The sequence below is a fragment of the Helobdella robusta genome (assembly GCF_000326865.2).
Source record: "Helobdella robusta unplaced genomic scaffold HELROscaffold_1, whole genome shotgun sequence".
NCBI classification, from domain to species: domain Eukaryota; kingdom Metazoa; phylum Annelida; class Clitellata; order Rhynchobdellida; family Glossiphoniidae; genus Helobdella; species Helobdella robusta.
The window spans coordinates 12774705-12785746 of record NW_008703570.1 but is presented as its reverse complement, the minus strand read 5'-3'; the positions used below and the strand labels follow the sequence as shown (position 1 = coordinate 12785746).

Below are 11042 nucleotides of genomic sequence, written 5' to 3'. Positions count from 1 at the left end.
CACAACAAAAACATCAACAACAACATCAACAACAACATCAATAACAACAACAACAACATCATCAACAACAGCAGCAACATCAACAACAACAACAACAACATCAACATCATCAACATCATCATCAACATTACCATCAACAACAACAACAACAACAATAACAACATCAATAACAACATCATCAACAACAACAACAACAAAACAACAACATCAACAACAACATCAATAACAACAACAACAACATCATCAACAACAACATCAACAACAACATCAACATCAACATCATCATCAACATTACCAACAACAACAACATTACCAACAACAACAACATCAACAACAAAAACTATTGTAACCTGCTATCATTCACAGTTACTATACTATTACCTACTACAATTACTATAATGATGATGACGACGACGATAATGACGATGTTAATAAATCATAACGTGTTGACACTGAAACTAGTGTCTATACCTGATGATGGACAGTGATCTAGATAATGACTAAAGATAATTATAACGATAATAATTAGACTAATAATAATAATAATAATAATAATAATAATAATAATAATAACATGTAATAATAATTAGTAATTATAAAAGTAATGATAATAATAATAATCATAAAAATCATAAAAATCAGCATTACGTACTGTTTCTAAGTAGTTGATTGCAATCTATACTCCCATTTGCTGGCGAGTCGAGACCTCCCGTGGAAGGCGAGCTCTCATTGGACGAGAAGTCTACATAAGGATAAAGGTCATCTAGCATATCGTCCAACCAGCAGTCAGCATTTTTAAATTCTCTGCCCTCATTGGCTGTTAGAAACTGGGTGTTACAAAAAAAATAATATTTAAACGTTTTAATTGAGAAATTGAGAACATATCAACAAACAACAACAATAATAATAATACTAAATAATAATAAATAATAATAATAAGAAGAAGAAGAAGAACTCTAAATAATAAGAGCAATAGAAGCAACAACGTCAATGACAATAATATCAGCGACAACAACAACAACAACATTGAAAACAACATATAACCATAAATATATTATTTTTATTATTAATATTATTTACCTCGTCGTCCCATTCCCACAGTTGGAGCTGAAACACGTCGACATCCATTTATTTATTAATTTTTAAATAGCCAAACAGTTGTCAAATAAAATGATTGAATTATTTATTTATTATCAAATAATTACTAAATCGAGAAAATTCAGTCGAATTAGCTATTAGAGCTATCATTATTGTGTATTTATTTAATTTTCCTAACAGATAAATCATCGTGGTAATCTACTACTTTACCTGAGAAGCCTGCCTACCGCAATTTGACTGGCTCAGAAATGATGATGTGTACTGTTTTTATTAATTTCTAGGTTTTGTTATAACAGCAACAATAATAATAATAATTAATTGTAATAATGACAATTAGTTTTATTTATATTATTGTTATTGTTGTTACTGTTCTTAAGCCAACTGTTACCAATAGAGAAGAATTTCTCATTGATTTTTCTTATTGATTCCTTCGGCAGTTTTCATGAGATTTACTGAAATTCTAACAACGATTTTCATCGTTTTATCGTGGAAAATCATTATTTATATCACATATTTGCCATTAATAGTTAAAATCCTTATATTTTTGTACCCGAAATTGTGTTTTTATTATCAAATAGTTTTCAGTTTTAAGGGTAATTCATTTTTTTTTGAAAATACTGTGCCGTATATTATAGGACGAAATATTTTTAGTACCGAAATAGTATTTAAATAAACGGTTAGATATACACAGCCAAGTGTATTTTTTTAGTTTCGGTTTTTTAATGTTTTATTTTTGGGGAAATATTTTAGATTTTACCTACAAAATTCACACTTTAGGGTCCGGTTTACATTATAAATAATTTAATAAGTAAAGCATTACGAATTTTTTGTTTATTTTAAATATTTAAATTTAGGCATGATTCAAATTGTCATTCATTCCTTCCATTAATAAAATTAAAATATAATTAAATTAGTTAGTGAATTGCTACTCTAAAAATAGAAACTAACCCACCAGGATCCGATCGACTAATCAATGGCAGTGATTTCACGATATGTGATAAAAAATAAACTATGCTAACATTTATTTTATATTTATTTATATTGTGGATAAACAAATAAATGATAAATTAATTTAATTTAATTATTAAATATTTAATTAATTAAATCATTATGATTTGAAATCTTCTGAAAGTCTGAAACTGAATGAAAGGAAATGGCAACTCCACTTGAATGATTTAATTAAAAATTATTTAATTAATAATTATTTAAAAAAACTCAGACAAAAATATTAATATCTTGAAATTCTCCTATCAAAAAATTATTAAAATTAGGAATAAGTAATTGTTAAAACCAGAATCCCACAACAAATTACAACAAAGAAGAAAATTAATTAGCCAACTACATTAATAATTGTCAAAAATAATAAATAAAATTAAGAAAAATGGCCCAATGGAAGATGCTGAGTGACATTTGTAAGAAAGATAAAAAGAAGGGAGAGCGTTTGCAACAATTATATTCGACTGATAACTTCCCGCACAAAATTAGAAGTACTTTTGCCGCCTGGATCGAAAGTGTTGATTGGTTAGTTAGTTAGTCAGTTAGTTAACTAGTTTGTAAGTTAGTAGAATGGTCTTTTTTATTGTAATTTTTCTTTTGTTATTATTCATCCTTTATTTGTTTTTCATATTTATTTTTCATTTTTATTAATTCATTCCTTTCTTTCTTACATTAATTATTTTTTCATATATGCTGTGTATGTGAATTAACTTTTATAGAAGGTACTTAGAGCCGTACCAGCACCAAAAATATAAAAATAAATACATATTTCTTCTAAAAAAAAATGCAAGCCTAAAATCGTAAATTATATCAATATATCGTGATATCTTGATAAATATTATACTTTAGAATGTAAATATCTATATATATATATATATATATATATATATATATATATGTCTATATATATTCATATAGACATATATATATATATATACTTCTGTATACTTCTTTGGGGTCACAGTCCTAAAAGTCATCTTAACTGTCTGCATGTTTCTCAGNAAAGAGCCATCCGTCTAATATTTAATCTTAAACCTTATTCTCACACGAGATCCTTTTTCGTCGAGCACAATATCTTGTCACTACCTTGCCTTTACATCTACTTCACGGCTATTTTTGTCTTTAATTTCTGAACAACTTACTCCCTCCCTCTTTTTCTAACTTTTATATTTATAGTAATTCCGTCCAAATATTGAACACAAGACACGCGTCTGTTATTTATCCATCAAAAACCCGCCTTAAGCTCGTTGCAACTAGTCTTAAAATTTTGGGCCCTAAGATCTGGCAATTATTTGTACCCCCAGATATTAGGGTTATCACTGAATTGTACCATTTTAAAATTAAACTGAGATCGCGGTTAAATTTGCTTGATCCCGACACCACCATCTAAATCTTAACCTTTTATATATTACACTATATATGGCTCATTTCATCGCTAATAATTATTTTAAATTCAGCATATGTTTCTGTCCACTTAGACTCGTTTATTCATCTCTTCAATCAATCCATACTTTTAATTATTGTATCAAATACTATAAATTATCTCACATTGCCAATCTACTTTCTGTTTTTGATTGTAGATTCATTAGTAATATCTGTATATACTTATATGTTCAGATGTTAACTTTGGTTTTCGAGTGTTAATCCTACTGATTATATTTATCGATTTTTGCGTGCATTGAAATTTAATTTGTATATTTTCTGTTCTGTTTTAAATTGCATATATATCTCATGTAAAGTACTTAGGGTGGCCTCTCCACAAGTTTTTTCATTTAAACTTATTTGGTTCCCTTATTGAAAATAAAATAAATAAAAATAAAAAAAAAAATAAAAAATATTCTTATTTGCAAATTTAGCAGGTTGAGGCCAGTATCATAAGTGTAGAACTTGTAATAAAATCTGAAGATAATTGTGTAAAAAATGTATAAATTCAGGGACTCCTTAGAAAAAGAGTCAAATGGACAATCAGGTAGAGTCTACTTTGAGCACCTAATTTCACTAATCGACGACAGGTGTGACAGTTCAGAGATGGATCAGATATTGGACTTGAAGCGGTCAAAAGAGCAGTTGATAGTTAGTTGGGGATTGGTGATTGGTGGTTTCAATGTTAGTTGGCTGGCTGGCTGGCTGGCTAGCTGGTGGGTTGGTTGATCTTTGAATGGTTAGCTGTTTGATTGGTTGGTTGGTTGAATGTTAATTGATGTTTCTCTATGTGGGTAGATGTTTTTTTGATAGGTTGGTTGGCTAATGGATTGATTGTATTGATTGTGTGGCTGGCTGATGGTTAATAGATTAAGGTTTCTCTGACTGTCTTTGAATGGTTGGTTTGTTGGCTGGCTGACTGCTATAATATAATATGACAACAACAACAACAATAATAATAATAATAATAGAGAGAATTCCAGAACAACTACTTGCCTTTCATTAAAGTGATAAACAACAAACTGAGACAAGAGCAGATGATCATAGAATCCTCTATTACAGACGTTATTATTATTATTGTTATTATTATTATTATTGTTATTATTATTATTGTTATTGTGGTTGTTGTTATCATCTTTTTTATCATCATCATCATCAAATCTGTGTCGTCGTCAACATCACCATCATCGTCGTCGTTTAATTATCGTTATCATGATACTCATACTATCATCATCATCTTCATCATATGATCATCATCATATGATGATGGTGATGCCATGACATCATCATCATTGTCATCATCATCATCATCCATTGCTATTTCTACCACTACCACTACTAACATGGTCATCATCATTATCATCACCAGCAGAACTCCGACCCGAAACGCAAGCCCTTGAGGTCCAACATTAATAATAATAACAATAATGATGATAATAGTAATAATAATGAAAAGGAAGAGGCAATGAGTAGATATCTCTTTAATTTAAATCAATTAGACTTGCGACAGAGAGTAAGTGATGATGATGATGATGATGATGATGAAGGTGATGATGATGATGATGATGATGATGATGAGGAAGATGGTTATGACGACGGATGATTGTGATGGTGATGATTGGGACGATGATCATGAGGATGATGATGGCGACGATGGTTGTGTTGCCGATTACGGTGATGATGATAATTGTGATGATGATTATGATAATTGTGATGATGATGATGATGATGATGATAATTGTGATGATGATTATGATGATACTTTTCAGGCCATTACCTTCCAGATTAACAACTGCATAGTTGAGCAGGGTGTATTCATTGAACGCTTTGACACCAAATTCGGTATCATTATCATCATCTTTATCATCATCATCGTTGTCGTCGTCGTCATCTTTATCATCTTTTTTATCATCATCGTCGTCTTTATCATCATTTTCATCATCATCATAATCATCATCTTTGCCATCATCTTTGCCATCATCTTCATTATCTTTACCATCATCTTCATCATCATCTTTACCATCATCTTCATCATCATCATCATCTTCATCATCATCATCATCATCATCTTTACCATCATCTTCATCATCATCACCATCATCATCTTAATCATCGTCATCGTCGTCGTCTTTATCAACATCAGAGAAGTATCGTGCCCTTCAGGAAACAACTAGTACCAAAGGCACTAAAGAAAGCCTAAAAATCGAAATCCTAAGATCGATATATGATTTAAATTCTCTGAGAAAAGTTAGTGACAATGCCGATGAGGATGATGATGGTGATGACGATGGCCACAATCATCATCATCACATCACCATCATTATCATCACCACCCAAAGGAAGTGGCCAAAGAAATACTAAAGCTATCTAATGAGCTATTTTTAGCATCTCGCAGCGTGTGGGATGAGCGTTCTTATTGGCTGATAGCCCAGAAGAAGGAAATCTACTCAGTAACCAATGGCAACCTCCTAAATATCGACGACCTTGATACGCTGTTTGTCATTGGCCAAGAGAATTTTTACTATTTATAGTTTAAAGCAAGCCTGGCCAACACATTTAAAAAAGTTATACAACATAATGTTATATAACAAAATACAAAAAGAAATACAAAGAGTACAAAATGAAAATACAAAAATAAAATACAAAAACAATACGCTCTGCTATAATAGCAAGCATTTATCGGCTGAATTGTTGATGAATAATCTCTAGTTATAAAATTCAATTGTTCGGCATGAAAAGAGTTTAATGCGACCTGCTTTGACCTCTTGCATGGTCAGTTGCTTTGCTGTGCATCCGGTTTAACGTCGGGAGCATACAAATGTGAGGGATTTGGAAGGGACAATTTTTGGCTGAAAACTCCGCGTTGTTGGCCAGGCCTGTGTTAAACTGTATATATACACACATAGATACATACATGCATGCATACATATATACATACATACATACATACATGCACACAGGCATACATGCATGCATATATACATACATACATGCATATATACATACATACATGCACACAGGCATACATATACTAAGACTCTATTCGTTTAAATCATTTTTATGTTCTCAATTTGTAATTTAACGGTTTTCATTTTTAAAAATTAAGAAGGCACAAAATAAAATACATACACACACACAGCCTATACAAACATACGCTAATACAGATTCCTCAAACTGAACGAGCTCATTATAAGCTGGATAAACTCTGTGGAAAATGCGTATTCGCAAATCTTCTCCATCGATCTATCCAATCGAAAGATAAACGACGAACATGCCAAGATAAGCAACGAACATGCCAACAACATCCTGACCGTTTTCAATAAATTTAATGATGATTTCCTGAAATATCACGTTGGACAGTACGTTTATCGCTTGATTGATCGATTGGTTGGTCAGTTGGCTGTTTGGTTGATTGATTGATTGATTGAAATTTAAGTATAGCGAATCTAAAGTTTGCAAATTCCTAGGAATGTACCTAGATCAAAAATTAACATTTGTACCTCACATAAAAAAATGTCGCTTCAAGGTTCGCCAGAGGCCTGGGCTTATTACAAGTTTTATCTTCCCACTAGAAGTTGTATGTTGCTGTACAATGGATTACGTCTGCTATACGTAAACTATCGTAATTTAGCTTCGGTTTTAACGTGTAAATCCAACACTGAAACAATTTCTCAACTCATGAAAAGAGCAGTAAAAATGCTCTCAGACCTTCACTCAAAAAATTCTAGAAATGTTTATCACGATCAAATCTCGTCTTCTCTTTCACGCGACAACATGCTTACCTTGCGGGAATTTTCGTCTTCAGACAGCTAAATGTCTTTCTTTTGCATGCATTCGTTTATTGATTACTTCAAATACAAAAAAGCCAGAGAAACACCACAACAAAACTCTCTTGTTTTAAAACCGGCAAAAAAAGAACATTTTATTTTTCCATATTATTAGTTGCTCTGGTTCACGACTCTGGAGTAAATTTAAAAAAAAACAACCTAATCTGCAATTATTTTCTATTTGTTTGGAGTTGTTGTTGAACGAAAGATCATTTCATTTCATTGTTTGATTGATTGGTTGATTGATTGGTGTTTGTTGATTGGATGGTTGATTTGTTGATATCTTCAATGGCTGGCTTGATATTGAATAAATGATGGTTCGCATTGATGATATTTGATCATCATATAATCAATCAAAAAGCCGGTAGTTTCATTCAATCAACCATTCAATAGGTCAATCAATCAATCGATCAATCAATCCATCAATCAATCCATCACAGAATTTTTGTGGTCGATAAGAACATCAATGATCGTGTTTTGAAAGTAACCGCTGGTAAGAGTTGTGGCTTTTCTATGTCTGTCAGGTGAGTTATGATGATGATGAAGATGGTGAAGATGATTGTGATGATGATGATGGCGATAATGATGATGATGGCGATAATGATGATGATGGCGATAATGATGATGATAACGATCAATTATACAATGCATCACAACCAGCCGATAAAAAAATTCACTCAACTTATCGACCGATAAATCAACATATCACACACAATCAACGTATAACACGCAAATCAACAATTACACAACCAATCAACCAACCAATCAGCAATTACTCAACCAACCAATCAGATTACTAGGCGGCCTGGGCCTGGGTCTCAAGTACAGCAGCCCCGCGGCATATCTAGCTCTGAAACACGAAAATGAACTTGACCTTACCGACGTTACTGCTTCTACTTCTGCCGTCAATACTACTACTACTACTACCACTGCAACTGTGAAAAGTGGTGGTGGTAGTAGTAGTGGCGGTGGCAGTAGTGGTTACGAGAATAGTAATAGTGTTCTAGGCAGTCATGATAACAGTAGCGGGGTTGATTCGGCGCCAATCCAACAACAACAACAACAAAGTTCGAAAACTAAAGTTAGTCATCATCATCATCAACATCATCATCGTCGTCGTCGTCATCATCTTTATCATCGTCATTAACATCATCGTGAATGATATAGCAATTACATTGAAAACTTTCAAAACACATTTTCTTTCTCTCTTATTATTATTGCTATTATTAATTTTATTATTATTTCAATTATTGTTATTATTATTATTATCGCCGCAGTGTAAACTTGAGAACGGTCACAAGAGGTCATTCACAGAGGTCAGGGGCACGAACAACTTTGTGGCTAGCTTCCATGCTGTACAGTTGAAAGATTTCAAAAAATTTGAAAGGTCATCATCATTTTTATTATTATTTCTATTGTTTTTGTTGTTGTTGTCGCTAGTGTTGTTTGTGATGTTATTGTTATTATTATTATTTTTTGGGTGTAATCATCATCTACATCATCATCATCAACGACAACAACACCATTTTTTTCAATTCAATTCAAATTCAAAAAATCTTTTATTCGGTCTTCAGTAGAATACATTACCAGGGAGACCCGAGGTTTTCACTTGTTGGGCCACCCTATCAAGATATTGCAAGAACACGAACGAAAGGAAAAATTGATGTATCCAACGTGACGAAACGCCGATTGAACAGAACGAATGATAATAAAAAAAAAAACTCAAATAACAGAAACAAAATCTAAATAATAAACTCAAATAACAGAAACAAAATCTAAATAAAAAAACTCAAATAACAGAAACAAAATCTAAATTTACTAAATCAAATTATCAATTTATCTAGTAAACCAAATCACTAGGATATCTGAAGACAAAACGTGTAGAACCGCCCTGACCAAGATTAACCGAAGTATATAATAATAAACTTGAATAATACGTTTAAATCATAGAATTAATAAATAAATTGAAGAAAAATCAATCAATCTTCGTTTTGCGTCCAGAGATCCGGTTTCCCGAGGTAGGACGTAAAAAAATTGAACAAAATGAAGCTAATGAATTGTAATGAGAAGCTTAATTAATTAATTTGTTAAAGTAATTAGTTCTAATCATTTCAAGAATACTTCTCTTAAACAAGCTGAGAGAAGTAGTATTTTTAACGTATGCAGGTAAGGAATCCCACGGCCGAATTGAGACAGGAAGAACGGAATTCTAAAATAAAATTCTGCGTAGTTTAGATAAATAAATATCAAACTTATTTCAATTCAATTTTATTCAGCAAATAGAATGGAGACACAGAAGCTTGTACGGCCACCTAAACCAAATAAAAACATATACCTACATGAAAATAACAACATAAATGAAAATAAAATCGTACAGCTTGCCAACGAAAACAAGTTAAATTAAACTTCTGAGAACAATCGAGTGAGTGTTGGCCAAATAATTCACTTAGCGTATAGAGACGGACGTTGGTTTGATCTATGCAATTTATAAAAAAACGAATTCATTGTATATAAATCATTAACTTTTATGATATTAGATACATTGTAATATATATATATATATATTTATTTTTCAAATCTATTTAAATTAAATGTAATAGACTTGAAATAATTTTGACAAACATTTAAGACAGGCAGAAAAGATTTAGTTGTATAACCCCAAATAGAATTACAATAGGCGAAGTATGGAAAAATAATAGAATTATATAGTATAAGCAAAATATAATTTGGAAATTTAGAACTAAGTCGGTAGGTCAATCCTAAATTTTTTGTAATCTTAGATATAAATTGTGTACGATGTGACCACGATAAGTTACAAGAAATAATCACACCTAAAAATCTTACGTTATTAACCCTATGAATAACATTATTATTTATTGATAGTTGTACATTAATGATATTAGTACGTATCTTAGGACCGAAAAGAATAATCGTCATCAACAACAACATCATTATTATCGTCATCAACAACAACATCATCATCGTCAACAAGAACATCATCATCACTATCATCATCGTCAACAACAACATCATTATTATCGTCGTCAGCAGCAAGTCTTCCCGCTCGAACGAGTCGGTGACAGACCAAAAGTACGCTTTTGTCTTTACCACAGACATCGTCGTTAAGAATGTCAACTACCATCTTACGGTTGGTTGGTTGGTTGGTTGGCCGCTTGGTTGGTTGGCTGGTTGATTGACTGACTGAATGACTGACTGACTGAATGTCTGGTTGATTGTGTGATTGATTTTGTGATTGATTAGGTTGGTTGTTTGATTGATTGGTTGGTTGGCTGATATTTAGCCGGTTGATTGTTGTGTTGATTGAAAAATCAATCAACTAATAAATCACTCATCTAACCAATCAATCAACCAATAAATCAATCAACTATTCCACCAATCAACCATTCAATCAATCAATCAACTAAATTTCCAACCATAACTGACCAATCACCAATCAGGTAGTCTCCCTGCCAATCATCATCACCTCTCAGACCTCCCAGGAGATGATGGCCAAGGGCACTCTTGTCTGGGACGCTGCTTTCTCTGATGACGTAAGCATTACGTCATCGTCGTCGTCATCATCATCATCTGTACCGTCATCATCATCATCATTGTCATTGTTATCATCATTATCTTCACAGTTATCATTGCCATCATCAACATCATCATCCCCGGAAATAGAACCGGAAATACTTCGAG

At 32.0% G+C, this 11042-nt stretch overlaps 3 protein-coding genes across 3 annotated transcripts in view; 2 read left to right on the top strand and 1 right to left on the bottom strand.

Annotated features, from left to right (window-relative positions):
• Positions 1-1128, bottom strand: part of HELRODRAFT_159761 (hypothetical protein) — a gene marked incomplete at both ends in the record, with an annotated part of 2373 nt that extends 1245 nt beyond the window's left edge. The window contains 2 exons of the mRNA XM_009011610.1: positions 653-827; positions 1081-1128. Of these exons, the coding sequence (XP_009009858.1) occupies positions 653-827; positions 1081-1128 (223 nt within the window). The remainder of the gene's footprint in view (positions 1-652; positions 828-1080) is intronic.
• A 1351-nt stretch (positions 1129-2479) lies between these two features.
• Positions 2480-6047, top strand: HELRODRAFT_159760 (hypothetical protein; the record flags this gene model as incomplete). The annotated part of the gene is made up of 7 exons (XM_009011609.1): positions 2480-2619; positions 4029-4160; positions 4490-4580; positions 4886-5029; positions 5286-5358; positions 5660-5763; positions 5856-6047. The coding sequence occupies 7 exons, from the start codon at positions 2480-2482 to the stop codon at positions 6045-6047; spliced, it is 876 nt and encodes a 291-aa protein (XP_009009857.1).
• A 982-nt stretch (positions 6048-7029) lies between these two features.
• HELRODRAFT_159759 (hypothetical protein) lies at positions 7030-9089 on the top strand (the record flags this gene model as incomplete). The annotated part of the gene is made up of 4 exons (XM_009011608.1): positions 7030-7070; positions 8136-8424; positions 8621-8730; positions 8918-9089. The coding sequence occupies 4 exons, from the start codon at positions 7030-7032 to the stop codon at positions 9087-9089; spliced, it is 612 nt and encodes a 203-aa protein (XP_009009856.1).
• Between the last annotated feature and the right edge of the window lie 1953 nt (positions 9090-11042).